Here is a 23,724-nt window from a genome sequence, read left to right on the forward strand (position 1 = left end):
GGCGCCTTTGAAGTTCCTGTCATGGAAGATAGCTTTCCTCGTGGCCATCACCTCCATACTTGACTTTTCATGACACGAGGGTGGTGCTGAGGACACACCCATCCTTTATGCCCAAGGTGCCGTCGGACTTCCACCTCAACGAGCCCTTGGTGTTGCCAGTTTTCTTCCTGTCGCCTTCGTCGCCGGCCGAGAGGACTTTGCACTCGCTGGATGTAGCTAGAGCGCTGAAGTTCTACGTGGACCGTACGAAGAGTTTTCGGAAGACATCACAGCTGTTTGTGAACTTTGGGACTGCGAATCAAGGGAAGGCTCTCTTGAAGACTTCCATTTCCAGATGGCTCTCCGGCTGCATCATGCACTGTCACCGGTTGGCAAACTGACAGCTGCCCGGCCGTCCGAGAGCCCATCCGACCAGAGCGATCGCTGCTACCACGGCGTTCCTGTCTGGTGTGCCCCTGCTGGACATCTGCAGGGCGGCGAGGTGGAGGTCGACGCACACCTTCACAAGATTCTACTGCGTCGATCGGGACTCCAGGGAGGAGTCCAGGGTCGGCCAAGCAGTGCTGCGCAACCTGTTTGCCTAAGGTGAGCCTGGTGAGGAGGTAAGAGTTGCTTAATGTTGAGTTGTTGTATTGCTTAATGTTGAGCCTGTTGCCACCTCCCGTGGTTGTGCATGTGTGTACTGCTATGTATTCTCTTATTCATGAGCATGTGAATCCATGCCAGACCCCATGCTGGAGAAGGAACAAGTTACTTACCTGTAACTGTTGTTCTCCAGCATGGGTCTGGCATGGATTCACATGCGAACCCTCCTGCCTACCCCTCTGCGGCTCTTCACTTGGTCATACTGCCACTTTACGTGCTACCAAATCTGAGGCCGGCTGCCGGAGGCGGGGCTTAGGGAGAGGGCAGTCATTGGCTGGGGGCAGTATGACCCAGAGACCAGTGATTGGTTACTACTAAGAAAGACAGATCAGAAACAAAACTGATTTTTTTCTATATCGAGGATTCCCGGCTTGACGACGGGGAATATTCATGAGCATGTGAATCCATGCCAGACCCATGCTGGAGAACAACAGTTACAGGTAAGTAACTTGTTCCTTTGTCCGCATTGCAATCCTGAGTTCCCTTGGAAGGAGACAATGTATGTAACAACTGACTTTCAAGGGACCACGCCGAAGACCAGAGCTTGGCGGTCAAGCACTTAAAAAAACAAATGACACTAAATGAGCAGTATCAAGCATTGTCGGACTACTCTATTATTCACATAGTTGCTATATACGGAGTGCCATTATGTGCTTGGACTTAAATATTAGTGTTTCTATTACGCGTCCTAGCGGCGTTCTGCGTGCATTGGTGTACCAATATTCAAGGCCAAGCACGGAATGGCACTACGTATATAGCAACTATGTGAATAAATATGCAAGTACATTAGAGGCCACAGATATTGAGCCCTGTTACAGAATATTTCTAATCAAGGTTTTCAGGATACCCTTGGTCATCCCTGCAAGCTACTGTCCTCATGAAAATATAGTACAACTATAATAATGGGACAAGCGCAGAGTGGCGTGATATCGTCAAGATCATTTTTTCTTCATTGGAACAATCCTCCTTAAATCCTGTGAGGTGTCCTGAGGGGGTCTGCACCATAGACATCTTCGTCTTTCTTCATTTGGTGTCTTCTTCTGGAAGTTGACCGGAACCATTTGTTGAGCAACGCAACTCTCTCCCAACGTGAAAAGTGATTTCTGCAACCACAAACCCTGGGCCTGCCTCATTTGAACCAAGCGAAGATGATTGTTTCCCTAACGGGTTGGGGAAGACATGCTGTGGTATCAGGAAGAATTGGAGTCAGGTGGTGTAAGTTAACATACCTGTTTCTGTCCTCCATAGGTTAACAGTGGGCATACCGTCCTTGCGCCCAACTCCATTTGGCATGGTCTCTGGCTGTTGGACCTGTAACAAATGATCCTTGCCTAGATCATCCCTGGTGAGCAGGATAGAGAAGGGTACTTAACCGACTTTGGGTAAATACTAACTTTTAAAAATGTTACAAAGCACCAACACAGCCAACTTCATACTTTCTGAATACCTTAACTGAAGAAGCTATATACTGGAACTTGTGACTTTTGGGCACAAGGCCCCATACCATCATAGGATTGAACTTAAGATAGAGGAACGCTGTACTTGTGCTTATTTTAACTATTTTTACCTATATTTCTTTCATCGAAGTGTGCACCTGTTGAGCCTAGTGACTAATAAGTAACTTTAGTGGTGAATGTGCATATGTTGCATATGGTTTTGATTGACAATATTTTCCTGTGATTTTTTTATATGCTTGGGTGTAACTAAAGGCCTAATAAATAACCGTATTTTGATATACTTACTGTCAAACTTGAATTAAGTGTTGCCCTATGTGGACTCATTGTAGCCCCAGACTACACTCACTTTTCCTTAGACTAAGTCTTAACTGCTCAGCTACCTTACCTTGGTTGGGTTTTGGCTAACCTGTGTCTCTTCCCTGTTTACCATACATAGGGTGACCTCCCAAAATCCTCCCACCAGGGCTGATATTGGAAATCCTTTTTAAACAACAGACATTTCGACTCGGACTAGACAGTCTCAGCACCTGCATCCAGCCACACACACCGGCCAACCTTTAGCTCGTGAAAGCAGCAGCCTTCCTTGGGAAAGGGAATTACATGTAAAGATAATTCCACCCTTGAGAGGACAGCAAGGCCAAAGAACAGTATGTACAAAAGACAGGCAAAATTCTCGTGGCACAACTATCTTCGAGTGCAAGCCATTTGTGGTAATTGTACAAGTAAAAAAGTTCAAAACCCGATAGGAAAATATCTGCTACCTCCAGCCTATCCCGGACACTTTAGATTTAATGTTTAACTTTTGGGTTACAAATACAAATAGTTATAAGGATGCAGAGTATCCTAACAGCACTTCACAGTAGGGTGATATGTGCAGTTGTGAAAGTACAAGAAAAATATACAAATAAAGTCTTATTGACTGATCAGTCGCCCCATATAAATGAGCAGAAATCATGGTAAGTAAAGTAAAAGGGTAGCGGTGTGGTATAAATCAACATAACATAACTAGACTGAGACAATATTTTTGGGAAGGCAGTCGACGAATCGTTGCAAGCCATTAAGACCAACACAGAGATGGTGCGTGCCCTTGGCACGCTTCAGCAACATCATCCTTCCTTTCGTGCCTCAGGAAGAAAATCCAGCGGGTTGTCGAAGGGTCTCGGCGGGGGAATCATCCTCGCACCACCAGCCCTCCCGTTCCACGACCTGGCAGGCCTACAGTGGTCGTTCCAAGGCTTTCGGAGGTGGCTGACATTGCTTCCAAGGCGGTACGCAGGCCCCGAAGCAAGATTGAACCAGCCAGCACGTCGGGCCCTCACCCATGCACCCCGGTGGGAGGCCGGCTGGCGTTCTTAATCAGCGAGTGGGAAAAGATCGCCACCGAACTATGGGTGCCGGACGCTCTCGCCCATGGACACTCTAGAATTCCAGCGGAAGTGTCCGTGGATACCAATGGTGGCCCGGCAGAAGCAGCACATCTCTCAGCGCCTGCAGGAATTATGCGCCATAAGAAAAGGGGCGATAGTTGGTTCCAAAACGACTCTGGGGCTCCGGAGTCTACTCAAGATACTTCTTGGTAAAGATGATGACCGGGGGCTGGAGGCCCATTCTCGACCTGCTGCGTCTAAACAAGTTCCTCAAGTCCAAAAAATTCATGATGGTCACATTGCAGCATGTTCTTGGCCAACTGGAGGAAGGAGACTTCCTGACTTTGCTGGATCTGCTTTGTCGTACAGGGAAAGTACTACCAATTCAAGGCCCTTCCCATCTCACTGAAGTCGGCGTCCAGGGTGTTTACGAAGTGCCTGGCACCAATGGCGTCCCATCTGCGTCTACAAGGGATACACGTGTACCCATACCTCGACGACTGGCTCATCCGTGCCAAGTCAAGGGAAGTAGCTGTCGAACAGATGGCAAGCACTGTCCGGCTTCTGACGGATCTAGAGTTCTCTGTGAACTATTCAAAATCCTGCTTGATACCGTCGCAGAACGCGCTGTTCCTGGGGGCCGGGCTCAACGCGGTCTCCTGCCTGGCGGCCCCCTCGTAAGAAAGAATAGCGGCCATGCTGGGCAAGGTGCAACATCTGTTTGGTAATGAAGACCGCCACAGTGCGGACAATCAAGCCGCTGCTCGGCATGATGTATATTTACCTGATCCGACTCTGCAGGTTGTGGATGCGACCCGTTCATGAATTCCATGTGTCTGGAAGCTTCACAGACAAGATTATTCTTGACGAGGAGTTCCGTCTAGCGATAAGGTGGTGGGCCGTTCTCATCGTCTCTGCCCGGCGCCTCTATGCACCGGGCATGGCTTTGGGGACAGTATATATTGAGGTGCTGCACCCGTGACAGTTTTTTTTCTGTGCACTCTGTGGCTTATGAGGAAAATGTTTGTTTTTCAAATTATTTCCATTCTTCGATTTATTCAACGCCATGCCCAACCCAAAAAAGACTTCAAGGCTCAAGCCTTGTAAGTATTGCAGAAGGCACATGTCAGTATTGGATGCGCACCAGATATGCCTTTCTTGCTTGGGCAAGGACCACGATATACAGCACTGTGGGTTGTCAGTCCATGCACCCAAAGGCCCTACGGGAAGGGGCAGAACAGATCTTCACTTACGTACACAAGACGAAGGTTGAGGTTGCTGTGCCGTGTTAGAGGTCACGCATAGCACCAATCCAAGGAGCGATTGCCCCTGTGCAAGGAAAAAGAGAAAGAAGTAGTGCAAGAGATCTCGCTCTCCTCCAAGAAGAGCCACCACTCAAAGGAGTCCCCAGTAAAGGCAGCTCAGGTACTTTTTTCAACCCAATCCTTCCTCCAGGAGAATGGGAAAACGTTCACATCAAGATGCTTGGCATCTTTCCCAAGGTGCCTCGTTAGGAAAGATTTCTCTTTTTGCAACTTTGCCTCCATAGTTCCAAGCGTTTTGCTTTTTTTTTTTTTTTTTTTTATTTTATTATAACCTGTCCTGACTTTTTACAGGGAAGGGTGTTAATGGGGATTTTTCATTTCTGTTCCAATTCCCTTTAACCTTAGAGACCCCCAGCTCTTTTGCTGGACTCAGGGCTTTTTATGTTGTACTCCTGAGTGAGTGGGACTTTTCCCCCCCAATCCCTCATGGGTATTTCTGACTAGGATTTTTAGTTTTTTACCATTTAATGGAGTCTGGTCAAATTCATAGGCACCTTCTTTTTGCATGGCGACACACAGCACCTTTTGTGCAGTGCAACTGAGAAGTCCCATGGACTACTCTTAATGTTTAAATACATTTTTCTTGGGTGAACTACTTTTCCCAAGAATGGTAAGATTACTTTTATCTTACTTACCTTTTCTCTTCTGGGTCCAGCTCACACCACCCTAGGTGGAGTTCTGGGGGGTTACATAGTAACCCCATATTCCACTTTTCATGTATCATTTTGTTATACTAACTAACTTGAATGGCTGGTGTCAGTGGTTTCTTTTCTACTACCTTTGTGCCATATATCTGCAGGCTGATTTCTCAGCTGCAGTACAGCACCCAAGGGTGACCATTTTACCAAAATGGCCCTGGTCTACTTTTTTCACTATTTCTTGTTCCTTCTGGGCTTTTACTGTTGTTTGAATCTGGTTTGAGTCTTTTGTGTATTTTGCCTTTGGCGGGCTTCAGCCCTGAAGCCCACCCAGGCTCCAGTGTTTCTGGAAAGGCAGGAAGTGAGGGAGGGTCCCAAAACGTCCTTGTTCTTTGTCTCTAGGTGTGCCTGAGTGAAACCAGTTCTGATTGGCCGGCTGGCTGTCCGCGAGGACAGACAGCCTGCTAGGAGGTTGACAGCCTAGGGCTGTGAGTGAATGGGAACTTGCTTTAAAGGTGAAGTTTTTGGGACTAGAGGCAGAGTCGACCACTGGAGGACAACATCCAACGAAGAAGACACGCCAGCAGCACCCTCCTGGACCGCGAAGTGCCCGGTAAAGTCCTTTAGCTCTGCTGACCCCGTTTTTGTTTCGACTGGGAAGACCTGTATGGGACGACTTCCTCCCTTTGGCTGGTGGACCCAACTAGCCTTGAGACGAGCTTCGTTTTGGAGCAAACCCCGACTTGCTGCGACTTCCCAAGGCTGCAGACTCCCAATGCCTGCGGACCCCTGTCCATCGAGTGCATTGTCTTCCCAACACAGGGAAGGGACGCCTTCACCTTCACTCCCCTAGCCTTTTGCTCATTTTGTTATGAGGAAACTGATCAGTCCTTCAGACTATTGGTACTGGGAAACTGTTTCCATTTTGTCTTTTTACCTTTTAACCTTTTTGGTAACAGTGACGAATCTGGTGGAATCATCACTGATTTTCCTGCGGTGACCTTCTACCATGTGGCCAGGGGACGGCAGCTGCTTCTGTTAGGACCGTTTTTCTGAAGTCCAACTAAGGGCTTAGTAACACCATTCAACTGAGACAGTACAAGACTCCACTCTTAGTATAAGGCTGTATCACCCGAGTATATGGTAGCGTAGACCGAGCAACCAGGCTCATCCTAGGAGAGAGAGAGGGCTGTAGGAAAGTACAAAGAACTTTTAGTATACCAAGGGTTCAACAAACACTGACAACCAGAAGTATTATAAAAAATAAAGGTTTATTATTTTTTTTTTTTTATTTGTATATAATCAAAATTAGATTTTTACAAACGAAGAAGAAAAGTCTTTCTTTGTTGTTAACTGAAGAGAAAAAAAAGAAGTCTACCGTTTCCTGTGTGCACTGGCTTGCTCATACCGCTGGTTGATTGAGGGTTTCGATTGCTGAATTTTTTTGCAGGATTTTCTCCAAAGCAATGTCTATTAGTTTAGAAGCCGCTATTAGCCATCTAGTTTTAGCTCCCGTGATCAAACGATTCCACCAGACATTGTAGTCGATGAAATATGAAGATTTTAATATAGGGCCGAGAAAAGCCTCTCTTTCGTGGTCAATTGTAGGACAAGTCATCAAAAGATGTTTGATTGTTTCTGTGGATTGGGAATCTCCACATAGTCTGCAGAATTTATCTTTCGATGCGGCCCGAATTGCCAGAACCTCTTGAGTCGGTAGAAGATTTAAACGGGCTTTGAGTAGAGTTCTCATGAGGCGCTTAGACGGATATTTCAGACAGTAATCCATTGGTTGCTTTAATTTGTTATAAATTGGTGGCAGGTGGGTCAGTAGCTTGTTCGCAGTTGAGTTGTCATTGGTTTTTATCCAATCCAACCATTCCATTTTAGATTTTATTCTCATGGGATTCTGAATTAATTCCTCTTCTGAGCAGGCTATTTCTTACAGCATAAGCTTTTGTTTCTCAGCCCAGTTGGTAAGGGATTTGTTGGTTCCCTTCGATATTTCTTCAGAGATCATTTTATATATTTCCAAGCTGTCTTTGTTCCGCAGTTTCTTGTAGAGCTGAATCGAGCTCTGCGCAACTACCGCCTCCAGGGAGAGCAGGCCGAGTTCGCGCCTTATAGGAGCCACTGCTGTCGATTTAGGTAAGCCTAGAGTTGTTCTCTAGATGAAACCTTCTAGCTTTGCCCATAGGATCGTAGGAATGGAGAGATTCGCGTCCATGCCATATGTCAAGGCTGGAATTATTTTGGATTTATAGAATTGAATTGCAGGAAGAAGACTAAATTTGCCATATTTTCTGTCCACTGCGCGTAGTTGTGCTGTTAAGTTTTTGGTTTTACGCCACAGGATTTTCTGCATGCTAAGAGATTTTTTCGAACTATCGATGGTTACTCCCAAATATTTGAATGAGGGTACTATCTCGATTTTTGATTGGTTCAAAAACCACTTCAATGATTCTTTTTTCTTACGATCTTGCTTTTGGAAGATCAATATTTTTGTTTTTGAGTTGTTAATCTCCAGATTGTTCTCCTTTGTGTACTTTTGCAGATTGTCCAGTTGTTGTTGGAGACCCACCTGGGTGTGGTCTAAAATGATGAGATCGTCTGCATATAGGAGTCTAGCAACCATTGTGGATCCTATTTTCGGAGGAAACGATCTGATTGGTTCTTGTGAAGTTTGGAAATCACCGAGAAAAGAGATAAAAAGAGCTGGAGCCAAAGGACAGCCTTGTTTGACTCCTCGATTGGACGGTATAGGATTGGAGAGTAGTCCACTGTTTAGCCTGACTGATATGAGTATCCGTGTGTAAAGCGATGATTGGGTCAAGAATCTGGCCAGGGCAATTCCAGTTTTTCAGCTTGGCCCACAGTTTGGCTCTATCTACTCTGTCAAAAGCCTGAGACAAGTCCACAAAGGCAAGGAAGATTCTCGGTGCTCCAAGTAAGACTTTTTCTTTTAAGATGCTTAGGATCATTAAGTTAGCTGCTGTGCTAGCATTTTTTTGGAAACCGGTTTGGAGAGGGTCCATAGCTGGCGATGTTGTTATCCAGGTCCGAAAGTGGGTCAAGAGGTAGGTGGCAAAAACTTTTCCGATAACATCCAATAGAGCAATTGGGCGATAATTGGAGGGGTCTTCTCTCGTGCCCTTTTTGAATATCGGGACGATAATTTCTTGTGTCCAAGAGCTCGGAATTATCCTTTGTTCCTTACAGTGTTTGAATATCAGGCTCAGGGCTGCTGACCACGCCTCTGGGTGCTGCTTCAGGTCGGTGTTAGCTAGACCGTCTGGTCCAGGTGCGCGCGAGGGTTTCAGTTTCATGATAATTGACTTTATATCTTCTGTATCGGATAGGTCGACCCAGTCGGATTTAGTTGGTGGATATGTCCTCTCAGTGTCAGAGGGAGGAAAATCAACAGTTTAGAGAAATGGTTAAACCAGCATTCTTCCGGCACAGCATTTATCATTGGCAAGTTTGGATGAGGTTTCATTTCGGTGATCAGTTTCCAAAATTCTCGGGTTTTCTTGTTAGCTATGATCGTGATCATGCTTTCAGCATCAGCTTGGTAGAGTAGTGATCTGTTATTTCTTAGCCACTGTATATATGCTCTGAACTCGAGATGGTAAGATTCCCATGTGCTAGGGTTGTTCATCATAGTTGCAACTTTTTAGTTTTCTTAGGTGGCGACGTTTGATCACTAAAGTCCGGTTGTAAGTGTGGGTAAAGTTCTCACTTCGGTTGTCTAACCTTTTCTGAGGTTTTTTGTACTGCAGGAGCAGAGGGATGTAGCTACTCCTGTATGATACATCGTTGGCTTTACTATCCATGATGAGAGCTTCGTAATCGTCACTCAAGCGTTTGATGTCGTTGGCATTCATGCGTAAACGAGAGAGCTGCGTGTTCACTTCAACCGGGACGTTATAGAATTGCTGGTCATATCTCCTGGTTCTGCATATGAGGTTTAACAGGTTGTGGTCACTGCTTTCCGTTCTGATTACTTCGAAAGACGCAATGCTTGAGTAAATATTTTCTGCAACGAAGATGTAATCGAGAGTTGCTGTAGATTGTTCTCGCTCCCATGTCGGAATAGTGGGTTGATTATTGACATTTGCGGCATTGCAAAGGTTTTTTGAGTTCATTAGCGAAAGCCACAGAGTTCCTCTTTCTGATGCTGGCGTTGAATCCGTCGCTTTTAGGCAATTGCAGTTCAAATCTCCACAGACAAGAATATTAGAGGTTTTGTGTTCAATCATTATTTCGTCGATGGTGCTGGCAGCTTCATCACAAAATTTAGCGGGCGACATTCTTTGAGGATTCCAGTAGGTATTAATTATTGCCCAGATTTCGGAGTCATTTTCGCTGTTCGTTCTTACAAGCACTACCAAGAAAGCATAGGTGGCTATGATTGTCTTGATGATTTGTAGATTCGACCCAGTCCGGATGGCTATCAGGAGGCCAGAAGATGGTCTGCCAAAAGGCCCCTTTAGCGCCGGCGAGATCGCGATGGTATATCCATCAAGTGCCGGTTTATTCAATAGCCACGTTTCTTGGAGGCATATAATGTCATGGATTCCCAGGTTGTAGCTGCCAATTTTAGTTAGATGCATGTGGCCTCTAGTATTCCATGACGCTATGGATAAAGTAGCGTTCATTTGGACTTCATTTCTGAATTCGGGTCGCCGGGGTGGTGAATTGGCTCCCCTTGTTTGCTGCTATTTCTTTAGACCCGGAGTAAAGGCATTTCGGAGCCAGGACCACATATCCTTTGGTGATGTAGGATGTCGGTGTGTCGTAGACTGGTCTACGTCTTGTTTAGGTCGTAGATAATGTGCTGGAGATGGTGGTCTTTGTTCGATTCGGCTCACTGGCAATGTATGCGATGGCGAAGTTGATCTTCTATGATCTTTCCGGTTTCTTGAATCATTCCTGTCTTCCTTTCTTTCATTAGCATAGCGGTAGTGTCTCAAATGAGCAGTTCTAGATGGGGCTATTCCCGACGTTCTAGTTTCATGATAGACTGGTTTATCCCAACGTGGTGGAGTTCTTCCTAGTCTTCTTGCTCTATACAAATCTTCAGTCTGTGATCTATATCTATATTTTTTTAGTGCCGGGGATTTATTGCTTTCCGTCTGGATCTTGGTGGTTTTTTGAGACGAGATCTCAGTCAGGGTGAAGCCCTCTTGGGCCACTTTTGCGTAGGCTTCTTGGGGGATTGCTTGGAGCGCTGAATTCTTAATATGGAGATATGCTTTTGCTTGCTTATTTCTATGATACGGCTCTATGAGCGTAAAGTCGTCAGTTTTTAGTGTGTTAAGTATGTCAACCTGTTTGAGAATTTTGAGAACAGTTCTTCTATTCAAGGTCATGTAGTGGTCTTCTGCCGATTTTTGTTCGATCTTGAAAAGGCGCACTGAATCACGGATCTTGCCATTGGTTCTTACTGAGGATTCATGTTGGTATTTGGTTTTCGCCACTTTTTCCTTATAAGGAGACGATTTACTTGAGATGGTAGATTTAGTGGATTGTAATTTTTCATATAGTTGGTCGATGCTCAAGTCACCCGCCTGTTTAGGATCAGTCTCACCTTTGCCGACGTGGGTTGGTGCAGATTTGTTTATTTCTTCTTTTTGTAGGGGCGATTGCGTTTCATGAGGATTTCTGTCGCTGTCTCCCGTCACAGTATCAAGATCAATAATTTCTGCTGGGTCCTCATATTGTGATACATCTATCAGTGAACTTTGGCAGATGAAGTCCTCGACAGATCGAGGCGATTGGATGGGATGGTAGGTGCCGGGTGAACCATTTTCGTATGCCGTCACTTCATCTGTAGAGTAAGTTCTGCTCTCTTTAGAGATTACCTTGAGAGAAGATGGTGGCTGTATTGTGGGTTCATTATATCTCTTAGACGAATCTAGTTGAGGACTTTTTGTTAACTTCAATAGTGGTTGATTTGACGTTGAGGGTAATATTTTTTTGGAATTGGCCTTTGTAGGTCCCACTTTCGGTGGCGCCGTTTTTCTGTGGGGTAATTTACTTTTTCCGTTGAGAAAAAGCGGTGCTGTTTTCGTAGGTTGTGTTTGTGGCGAAATCTGGGGTTCTTTCTCATACAGGGAACTTTTTTCCGGGTTTGTAGTTTGTAACAGTCTTAGTTTTTGTTCCAAAATCGATAATTTCTGGTCCCAGGTTTCTCTTTGTTTCTTATTAGTTTGCTCCAAAGCAGTGATAAATCCTTCTACAAATATCAGCTTTGTATGCATCATTGCTGAAACTGTGATGCTGTCCTTTAATGAGTCGTTAATATTTTCGTAAAGCTTCCCAAAAGGAGCTACGGATATTGTAATAGCCGACATGATGGCTGCTAAGTCGTTTTTTTTTAAAGGGGAGTCTTTTGAATTTGGGGGGGTTATTTCACTAAGTCTCCTGTTCCTTGGCGGAGAACGTGGACGTGGTGAAGAGTGCGGCAATAGCTCTGGAGAGAGTAGATTTTCATCTGTTTGGGTAAGCTGGTCATGTTTTTTTGGTTTTTGCATTTGTTGTTCCAGCGACAATTGCGGCTCTAGTTGTGTCACCAGAGATTGCCGGTTATTTGGAACTAAAGGAGACAATTGAGCATTTTTGCTGACTGGTTTATTTTTTAGTGGAAGTTCAGCGATTAGGGGTAGCAGTACGCCAGTTCGCCCTTTCCCGTTTGGAGGTGTGAAAGGTTTTATGTTGTTTGCAGCCTCCGTTGTACCCAAACTAGTCATGTTCGGTGTTGGCGATTACACTGGTTTCAGGGTATCGGATATAGAGTCTAGGGTGGGTTCTTTTAGATTCGGTTTGGTTTTTTCCGCTTGGATTTTCATAATAGAATTTTCCCTATTCTGGACATTGTTTAAATTAGAATCATTTTTGTTGGCACTTGGAGAATCCATTACTTTTTTGGCATGCAGGGTTGTTTTTCTTGCCTTGACGACAGGGGAGAGGTCCTGAATTGCTTCCAGGATTTCTGCATCCGAGAGTTCGTTGGCCTCATCCCGTTTTCTTTTGCATTGTTTTTTAAAGAAGTCTTTTAACGCTGATGATCGCAATGGGCAGGGTAGAATTTTTTTCCCTGTGTCTTTTTTCTTATATTTCTTTTTAGGGTTTTGTGTTTTTTTTTGTATTGAACATCTCGCGTTAGGTTCTTAGCGGCTATTTGGGCTGTGGCAGATTCTGAAGCCGGTTCTTCAACAATTTCCTCAATATGTTCATTCGATGTGTTGACGTTGGAGGGTTTAGTTGTTCTAGGCTTAGAAAGATTTTTGGCACTTGAATGGTTTCCGGGTTTTTTTTTCCCTTTGTGGACTTATTGAAGGTAAATGTTCGTTGGTTGCATGAATTTGGGCCAGGATTCTGACCGGTACCTGCAGAGTTTTTTCGTGATTGCTGATGGGCTCTGGTAAATCAGTTGCAGGCTCATCCAAAGCGGAGGGAATTGTCGCTGGAGTAGACAGAGCGTTACCTGGGGCAGCATCGGCGCAGCCAAGAGGAAAGAGTTTCGACATCGGTACTTGAGGCTGCGTCTCTGAGTTCGTGATCGTAATTTCGCCTCCATTGTCCTGTGGCCTCTCCCCCTCAAGACCGTCTGCCCAGGCTGCGAGCACAGGGGTAGACGCCGGCGGTCCTCCGACCGCCGAATCGTCCGCACCTCTCGCCATCGTTGGAACCTGGTGGGAAGGCTGGGCAGGTTGGACGCCGGTACAGGAAGGGGAGGAGGGGGGAGACACCCGCAAGGCAGACGGCGGAGGAGTTGAGGAAGGCGCCGCGCCCTGGAAGCACGGTGAATCCGAAAGGTCACCAACACAGCGTCCCCTCCCAACTGAAGAAACGAAAGGGTCCAAGGAAGGCGCGTGTTGGTTAATTGAAGGATGCAGGGAGTTAGCTGCCTCCGCTTCTATAGAATCTGTATGTTTCGCAGCACTTGATAACAGCTCCATTGGCGTCTGGCATGATACATAAGGAGAATGGTGACCCCCACTGAAAGGATTTTCGAAATCAAAACAGGTTTTCGGGGATGACAGGGTACTATCAGAAAATTCGCTGACCGAAGGTGTCAAAGCGATGATCCTTGGGGCCTTCGGTTTTGTAGCAGGATGTTTCATTGACGAACCATCGACACTTTTAAAGTTACTTCTTAGAAGTCTTTGCTCCACTGAGCAGTCTAGCCGCACTTGTTGCTCTTCTTGCGGACATGTAGAGATCGTTAAGTTTACCTGTGAAGGGGCTTCACGTGAAACGCGAGGCTTCATTTTCGGAAGGGCGCGGACATGCCGCGGACTGCCGATGACTGCCTCTACCTCGCCTCTAGCTCCGCTCACCGCTCCGCTCTTGGAACAGGTATTTAGTGGGTCCTCCCACTGTAGAAAGGGTAGAGAAACTGCCGATGACTGCCTCTACCTCGCCTCTAGCTCCGCTTATTATAAATACAAGTTCGACCAAGGGGACTTTCTTGGGGTGTGGGGGGGTTCTAAGTACTTTGCCATAGTCATACCCACATTATAAAAACACAACACAATGCTTGAAGGTACACAGACCAAAGCATAAACCTTTCTTCAGAATAACTAACCGTATTTCTAGGGAAGTTGGAACTTATCAAACATATTTAGTATAGGACACACCTATTCATGGGGTCTAAAACCATAAGTTACTTTATGATTACTTTCAGTAATACAAGGGTAGTAGACCCTAGCAGTTTTGTAATGACACTCAGTTGAGGAATCAGTTAGTAACCCAACCTGCAAGTCTACTTTTCTGAATAGTGGAACACTCATTCAAGGAACAGTAGAAACCTATAACCACATCCAGGATAACACACAGTTATACTAGGTGAGTAAGACCTTTTGGTGTAATATACAATTACAGTTGCTTTTAAGCTCAGTGGAGCAGAGTAAGGTAAGCAAGCACTCTTTACACTAATTTAGTATTGCACCAGGCAGACCAAGGTCCGCTAAACAAACATAACAATTTTTAAGAATGGCACACAGCTATTCTAGGCAGGTAAAACCTAATGTTGTAATACACTATTACGGTTGCTTTTCAGGTTAGTGGAACACAAACTGAGGTAAGCAATAACTCTAACATATTTAGGATGGCATAAGGCAGACCAAGGTTAGTAAAACCCTCTAATTTATTAAGAAGTGCGCACAGCTAGCTTAAGGTAACTAAAACCCATATGCCTTTCAAAGGAGCTACTAGCAACTTAAATATAGGTATAAACTTAAGGCTGTTTTAGAATCTGTATAAAACAGACCAGGGAAAGCAAAGCCCAGTGGTGTACTTTAAGAATGACCCAATGTTATTCAAGGTAGGTAGAACCCAAGGCAGACTTAGTTTAGACAGGCTATACAGCAGGTTGGGAGAAGCAAGACCCAGTTAGTGCACTTGCACACTAATCTGAATAAATAGTTACGTGAAGCCAACAGCATTCCCTTTGGGAACAAGGGACAACCAAGTCAAAGGTGAGTAAAACAATCTTGCATATACCTTTCAGAATGGCACAACACACATCCAAGGTAAGCAAGAACTTTTGTAACTGTTCACTCTGAGGTACAGTTAGCAACAAACTCTTTCACAAGTAAGTAACCGTTAAACAATCTTTATACTTTTCAAGGTAGAATCCTTTTCTTATCCAGTCTTTTCCCAGTCTATGGCATGAGTTCTGTCAGATGCAGGAGAGGGACCCTAGTGGTGTAGGTGCCAGCTGTAGGCAGGGTGAGATAGGGTTCAGTTGCAGGAAAAGTTCAGTGTTCCTAAGGAAGCCTCTTCAAACAAGTAAATATTTCACTTTAAAGTTAGTTAGGTTCCAGGGACTTCACTGAAGTCACCCTAGAAGAATTCCAGTATTGGGCCTGAGTGAACTGGATGAGGGTCCTCCCAATCACAGGAAGCACCCCAAAGCTACACAGGAATCTCAAAAGGCTTAATGTGAGTAAATGCCCCCACCAACACAGTACCTCAGCACAGAAGAACAGTGGCAGCAGGAAGACTTCACGATCTGCAGCCAAAAACCCAGTCGATGGATTCCTTTCTCATGAAGACGTAAGACAGAACTTTGGAAGGGAATTTGCAGCAAGGATCAATGGAGAATGCTCCATGCAAGAGTTTCTTTTCGTGGCTGGATGCGGCTCTGTGTTTTTGGCACCCTTGTCAGGAGCCAGAAGAAGACAGAATATCGCTGGTTGGATTTGCGTCGCTAATCTGGTTCAGCACGCTGGTCGAGGGACTTTCAAGGATTGAAATCACGTCTCTGGAGGTCAAGCAGAATGCCAACAAAGTTGAATCTCGATTCGGAAGACTTTGCACCGCACAAAGGCTCGAGGTCCCAGAGTATTGGGGTATTGCAGCCCCGCAAGGTCGCAGCACGACGTGGGATGGCTCAAAATGGGAGCGGGGCGGGGGTCAGGGAACGGAAGGAGTGGAGGGGCGGGTGTTGGGTAAGTTGAGGCGGAATGGGGAAGCAGGGCACACAACTGGAGGGGGGGCAGGGAGGAGGAACAGAGCTCAGGGGCACAGGAGGGAGGAAGGGAAGTCATGGAGAGACGGATTAATGTTCTAACATACGGCAGGGGAATAAACTCACTGGTCAAGCGTAAGAAGCTAGCGATGTATATAAAGGCGGAGGAGAAAGATGTTACTGCTACAAAAGACACACATTAGAATATGAGTCTGTCAGGTGAATGCAAAGGGAAAGATGTGGGGTCATGGTGGCATTTAGGAACTCCCTGGGGGGGAGGAGGGCAGGTTGTGGATACACAAGGGGATAAAGAGGGGCGGCATCTGTTCATTGGGGTTCACATAGAAGGGCAGCTAAACACATTGGTCCTCCGTGTATGCTCCCAATAGTGGGCAGGATAACTTCCTGAGAGAGAGATCATCAGGAGACTGAATGGCGGGCGACTTTAATGTGGCATGTGTTCCTTTGGTGGACAGAGGTTCCGGTGGGGGTCAGGGGGAGAAATTAAGCAAACACTGGGCCCGTCAAAGGCATTGAGAGAGAGAGATGCGAGAGCCTCTTCCTCTGAGATACAAGGAGGGTCCTGAAGGGGGATTAGTGGGGATATATATGTTACTTGCATGTACACAAAACAATGTTATGCATCAATTACATTTGAGTGGCTCCCAGACTCATAGGAAAGGTAGTGGTGGAGGCAGAGGTGGGTCCGATGTCACTGTCAGATCATGCCCCTATACGAATTCGGCTGAATGTTGATGAAGCAGGGCCGTTAATGTGGGGGTGGGTATGTCCCAATGATATTTTGGAATACCCCGTACTGGCTTTAGTGATAGGGGAGAAGATCGAACAGTATTTCAGAGACAATGGCACATTGGAGGTTAGCCTAGCGACTTTGTGGGATGCCTTCAATGCAGTGGTTAGGCGGGAACTTACAGCTTTGAAGGCTAGGCCGGAGAAGCAATGGGGCCGGTTGGAAAAGTAACTTGAGGATCGCCTGCGTAAGGTCAGGCAGGCATTGGCAAGGAGAGTGTTGCACAGGGAATAACCGCATATCCAGGGCCAACTGGACCTACTTCAGACCCGTAAGGTGGAGAAGGCCCTCTTACAAGTGAGACAAAAGTATTGTGTGGGGCGAACAAGGCAGGCATCTCCACTCCATTTCCTTTTTTAATAGACCCATCATTAATTCATTCATTTTCAGCTCACCCTGACATCACCCCTGATGGACTTGCACTTCTGGTGACAGTACACATCTAATGAGGGCACCTCCCTGTGGATTTCTGCTGTTCCCCAATTTAGACCACATTTGGTAAGGCCACTTGACTATAATTCTTTTTATGCTTGGGACCTCAAGATTGTCCCTCATGAGTTTTCTACCACATCCTTATGATTTTATATATATATATATATATTTCTTATCCAGTTACACCCGCCCCTTGATCTGATCCTAGTGTTTCAATTTCTTACTGATGTGGAAATGTACCCATTGAAGACGTTACCTTAGTGTGTACATACACCTTTGAGTGACTAGGTAAAGCTTGCTGCCTTTTAAGACTATACAACTCTTAGATATAGATGAATACCCAACACTTTGATCTCACTACCTTCATTTCTCTTATCCCAGCAGTTCTTGATAGCAGTGTCTTGCTCCTATATTGATCAGAAGAGGTCATTTGGACTATATTACTCACCATATCTAGGTGAATGTTTACCCCTCAATATGGGAGAACAATCCTCTTTTAGACTCAGCTTGATACTGAGATATAGATGATGAGAATAATGCATTTAATTTTGCTTTTGATCTATAGATATGAATTTGAAGCTACTGGATCAGTGATATATAATTTGCGCTCTTGAAGAGGGGTATTGTACCAGAAACGCGTAGCGCTTTGTACACATTATTGGAATATATATTTTATGTAATTTATGTCTTTTTTAACTTTGTTTTGATTACAATATTGTGCTTTAACAAATCTATGGTTTGTGTGAATCATCTTGTATTGACAGATTACCTAAAAGTTGACTTTTCAGTATAGTGGTGTGCAGGGAGGGCGAGGGTCCTTAATTCTAGAACTCTTCTTTCCCCTTCATTCAATAGTCAGCCTTGTGCCAGGACTGCTCCTCCCCTTACCCCTAGCCCCCGCATCCTGAGTTTATGTATTATGAGATTTACTTCTGAAAACTTGATATTACTTCTACACTAGGAGTGCACTACTAGGGAACTAGTTTATATCCTTAGTCCTTTCAGGACAGCCAGCCTCCCAGTTTGAACTGCATTCTCGCAGGCAGGCTGGAAGACATAGGGCTGCAGAGTGTTGGACTCCTTCCTCGCTTCCTGCCTTCACAGACACACTGGAGTCTGGGCGGTCTTGACTGAGGGCCCCCGCAGAAGATAAAATAAGAGGTCTTTCCCGCCCTGGAGGGGGTGAGTCTTTAGAAAAAAATTCAAGACATTATTATTCAGATAGGAAGTTTTTCCAGTTTCTATTTCTATTCCTAGGTGGTTCCTGATTTTCTGTGCCTTTTTGTTGCGTCTACTGTCCGTTTTGTTATGTGTATGGTTTATGTTGCGCCCTTAAGCCTCAGGGGTCATGTGGTGCACTTTATAAATGCGTAAAGTAAAGGAGGGCAGGGGAAAGGCCAAGAAGGGACAAGAAGCACGAAAATGGCAAAGAAAGAGGACCGGGCCATTTTAGTCAAATGGGCACACATTGGGTGCCTTTACCGTAGCTGTGAAAACAGCATGCTGTAAAGGTGCACCAAATTTGTAAAATGGTTCACTGCCTTCTGCCATTTCAAGGTAAGCTTGTTCCTGTAACAGGATTCTTACAGTGCTAGTGAGAAAGGGGATACATTGTATCTCCACAGCACTCCACATAAGGTGGGTGTGCTGGTTTCACCTAGCAGAAACTGTAGTTCTCACAAGGTTAGCCAGAGACAGTAAAATGAGAGCCCAAATGGCAACTCTGTAACAATAGAAAGGTATATACCAAAGGTTGTCAGAGGATAAAATTTAAAGGACACTATAGGGAGTCTTAAAAATGACACCCATAAAAAGAGCAAAAGAATCAGTGAGTGTGTGAAAAGGTTTCCACTCACTGAGGTATAGGAAACAATTATCTACCAGTCCAGCAAAAAGTTCTGGGGTTCTCACAAGTAAGGTATATTTAACAATAAAGTTAAAATCTTACCTAACAGCTACCTGATCATGGCGCCGCTATATGAGGGATGATCACATGGTAGGAGACAACCTGCGGGAAGATGTCATGGCTCCATCGTATAAGACCTGATATTCCCCATTGTCCCTTGAAAATATCATCCCCATATCTGAAACTTATGGCCTAATGTCATGTATCCACTCCTTTTCCTATGAAGAGCACGGAAAACCCTTTTACCAAAAACATCGACGCACACCTTTCAACCTTGGTCTCCCTTGCCAATGTGATGAAATCACCTTTGTCAATTCTACTTGTCAATGAATCAAAACTGACTTGCCATCAAAAGCTTTTAGAACTACTCACCAAATTCCATAAATCAATCATTCACAATAGACTTCTTTCCCCAGCATTTACAATACACTTAGACGAAGGAGGATAGAACAATATGGAGCAAAAGAGACTGCAAATCCAGCGAGCGCTCAAATGTTTTCTGGCATACGACTGTCCCTGTGAAATGTAAGCAGACACAACAGAGAGTGGGAGACTGTTGCTGCGGCGATTGGCGTGAGAGTGCTGCACCTCTCTGAGGAGCGAAGAGCTGAGGGGCCAGGACCGGCGTGGTGGGGCCAGACGGCTCACCACAGGAGGAAAAAATAACTCCTGAACCAAGATGCACTCCAAGAATGCCAGGAGCCGGTGAAGTACTCCTGAGCATTCGCAGATGAAGGAAAACCACATTTTGCTTACCGGAGCCAAGAGAACAGTAGGCATGTCGAGTGGAAGCCGTGGCGGACTGGCGAATGAAGGAAAGGAGATAGAGAGAAGGAAGCAGATGGGAATCCTTCACCTGCCAACAGCGAGAGAAGATGCCAACGCCTACAGAGACCAGTGAATCCTCCCAAAAACAACAGGGGCACCGGGGAATATCCGTGAACATGCGAAATGCAAACAATTGAAAGTTACTTACCTGTGAGAGAGAAGAGAAATTGATATATTGGGAAAAGTGAAATTAAGTCACAAACAAACCCTTTTTTAAGGTGTAATTGTACACAGTGCTAATACTTAAAAACAGAGATAAGATAATACATCAGGAAGATCCAATGCTATATACAAACAACTTTGGGAGTAGGTGAAGAACCCAAATGAACAGAAGTCCTGGCAGTAGAGTACACCAGGGAATTTCAAGTGTGTAAAACAGAAGTTCTAGTGGGTGGGGGGGTTATACCTGGTGCTGGGGAGATGTATATTTTTTATAATTCACCCTCTCTCCTAGTGAGACCCCAAGCTCCTTATGTGCAGTGTTGCTGGGGACCCTTAGGGTCCTCCTTTGAGATTATTTTCTATATCCTAGAGTAACTACAGTTCTTAAGGATAGAGAGATATTTAGTATCTCTCCCAAAATGTTCTAGTCTGAGATTGGCAAGCTCCAACTTATGTGGATTGCCAAATGGATACTTGGTATCGCCCTTCTCTCTGCTCATGTGACATTTTAGTCACATAGACAATCTCCCAGTTATAGCTGATGGCAGTGGACATGTTCTTCCAACTATTGTGTAATGTTTGTAACACATGCTATGTCTATAGCCTCGGTAGTGCACAATAGGGGCACCCAAGTACCAACTTGGGGCTTCCCTTCTTCTTTCAGCATTACTAGCATGGTTGTTCTTTGTTAGCCCTTTTTCTAACATTCTGGGAGGGGGAGGCTGGTGTGTGTGTTTTGCCCTTGGCAGGAACCCTTGGGTGTCCCTGCCTAGGCTCCAGTGTGTCTGGGCAGGCAGGAATTGGGGGAGAAGTTTTCCACCCCTGTGCCCTTTGTCTGCCAGAGTGCCTGAATAGAACCAGCTGCCACTGGGGGGAGGGTGGGAGGGGGTCTTGCTGTCTGACAGCCAAATGCACCTTTTTGTAAATTGCTGAGATTGCAGACGAGTGTGTGCTGGAACTGCATAATATATATATATATATATATCTGTATCCCCATGTTATATGTATCACATGTCTACCCCTATCCATCCTGTTATTTTATATAAGTACGCCGCTATGTACGCCCCCTGTCCTGCTCTCGTGCTTGGTCGCAGGCGCTTACTGATGACCACCATATCACACTACTATGCTTACTCTCTCCTATACAACATCATTCAAATAGAACACAGCCATGCTATGACACATTCGGCCTAGCTGTTCTCATAGCAACATGACCCCACAAACACCTCATCATCCTAACAAAACACAGCTAGCTGAGCAGATTCCAGCTATCTTAGGCATCTCCTCAGGCCTAACGCAGCCCAATCTCAATCTGGGTGTCCACCCTCCAGACTGAACACATCCAATTGATTTCCTCAGCACCACACCTACCGCTAGGAAGCCGCTATCGCGCAACAACCACACCAGCTGCACACACATTCGGTGCGGCCATGCACCATACGACACTCTCGCCCTCTACTGACTTGAACTATGGTTCCTGAGGGCGTTCAACCTACCAGCGCTTTGAGATCATACCAAAGATACATAAGGCGCTATATAAATGCCAAGTAACATAACATAACATTTGAAGTAATGTGCCTCTCTCAGCTTTTGATGGTCGGCAACGGAAAAGGTGACAGGATGTGAGAATGTGTGTATTTCTCACTTTAAAAAAAATCACTTGATTCAGCAAGGTCTCGGATCTCCCTGTCGTTAAATAGACTGAAAGATTTGACATGCTGAGGCCATTGGTAGCTCCCGCAATTGAATTGTTTCAGTGGTGGTGCTGGGTTATGTGCCCTGTCTCCAGCCAACTGATGAATGGTAGGGGAAATATGTTAACGGGTTCCTGGTACTGCTTCAGGCAGCATTTAACTGGTGATGTGTTAGGGCCAGGTCTTCCTGCAGTGAGATGTCTTAAATCTCTCCTCAATAATAGAGCTGTTATAATAATGTTCAAAGTTTCATTTCTCTGCTTGAGGGTGGGACACGTTGTGTGAGGTCCTTTGTACACATTCTGTAGATGGCTGTATTTATGAATGGCTGGAAGCATGTTTTAGTTTTGACCAATTCTTTTATTTTGTACAGTTGCATGGAAGGCAGTAGTGGAGAAAGTCCAGGAGGCACGTGGCATTGGTCGACTGAAAAATATATCCTTCACTGGTGAGTGGTGCATTTTGTAAATCCTTTACTGAGAGTCATTTTAACAGCGAGGTTGAAGGCCCTAAACTGTACCCATAAGAGGCCTCTGTGCTTATTGCTCTTTCCTCGACTCATTTATTGACTTCTTTTGCTGAGGAGTCCTATGATGCATCACCTTCGACTGTACTCCGTCATGGTCTCAGAGATCCTAAGCGCCTCAGGGATCGTGTACACCAGAGGCACCCTGTTCCCTTGTGAGTGAACTTGCACAATTATCTGTGTGGGCTACACTAGCTGGTGACATGTTTCGCTAGGGGACAGCATGATGTACCCTTAGGGCGTTCTGTATGGACCCCTTGTGTTAAAATACGTTACCAAGTTGAAAGCTACATTTTGTTCCCTGTGAGATTAATGTGATACAGACGTTGCAGGTTTATCTGTCTCATTTTATGGAAACCCTACTCTTTTTTTTTTAGTTTTTTCCCCCTTTTGGTGTTTGGATTTTATAATTTATTTTTGTCAGAGGGACTTCTGCTCAAGTCCCCTCTGTCACTAGATCCCTCTTTCACTCCTTAAGATTCTGTGGTCATGGGTCACCCATAAGACACGCAGGGGTGCTTCTTGCGCACTGCCTTTGTGCCCTATGGTAATAATTTCACTCTATGTTGGTTTTAGCGGCTAGAATGGTTGTTAGGGGAGTTTTCCTAAAGTCCCACTTGGGAGTAAGAATTTAGTAGGCTATCCTAGTGGTTTGTAGATCCCCAACTCTTAATATCAGTCTGTACTAGCTCAGGACCTTGGTAGAGTGGCAGAGCAGTAAGGCTTATCTTAAGAGGAAGATGTGAGCTGTAGGTAAGTACACTGAACCCAGTTACTAATGCACATCAAAGAAACACTGACACATACATTAATATTAAAATATAAATGTATTATATTTACACAAGAGTGACTGTTAAATACTTAGAAAAATAAACCAACACACATAGGTATACTTTACAATAATTTCAAAAGGCCACTTCTTAGTTGGTAGTTTCTGAAAGCGCACAATTGTTACAGGAGTTTGAAAGGTCTACCGTACTATCGGTAATAACATGCACTCACAAAGTAATACGGTAATTGCAGTTAGTCAGCATACACATATAGGATAGTGATTTGTGGGAAGGCAAACAGTTGGTTACTGTTGTCCTAGCAGAGCTTCAGGTTCTAGAGTCATCTTCGCGGTACAGCATGTCTTTCAAAGTCCAAAACGCAACCCTAGCTAAAAGGCAGTTTGTAGCGGCTTAGTCTTGCAAAGAACTAGACATCAAAAGTTTCTGTGTATACTTTCTAGTCCCTAGGAAGGAAGATATAAGAAGGCTTCACCAATGTCTGAGACCCTCTTAAGGACTTGCTAAAGGGACACAATTAGCAGCTCCAGTTAGAGGTGAGAGGGGGGTTGCCCTGGACTCCTCTACATGCACTCCAACGCTCTGGACAGACATTCTGTAATAAGCTGAGCACTACCCTTTCCTCCACAGTACCTTTGTTTTGAAGAAAACGTTTGTGGTGGATG

The 23,724-nt window shown here is 45.1% G+C and overlaps 1 protein-coding gene across 4 annotated transcripts in view; it reads left to right on the forward strand.

Annotated features, from left to right (window-relative positions):
- KMT2B (lysine methyltransferase 2B) overlaps positions 1–23,724 on the forward strand; it is a 1,990,704-nt gene that overhangs the window by 1,787,300 nt on the left and 179,680 nt on the right. For all 4 annotated transcript variants that reach the window (XM_069604859.1, XM_069604860.1, XM_069604861.1 and 1 more), the window contains one exon: positions 22,119–22,193. In XM_069604859.1, the coding sequence (XP_069460960.1) occupies positions 22,119–22,193 (75 nt within the window). The remainder of the gene's footprint in view (positions 1–22,118; positions 22,194–23,724) is intronic.

Source organism: Ambystoma mexicanum, chromosome 1p (assembly GCF_040938575.1).
Source record: "Ambystoma mexicanum isolate Mex_15411 chromosome 1p, UKY_AmexF1_1, whole genome shotgun sequence".
In the NCBI taxonomy this organism is placed as follows: domain Eukaryota; kingdom Metazoa; phylum Chordata; class Amphibia; order Caudata; family Ambystomatidae; genus Ambystoma; species Ambystoma mexicanum.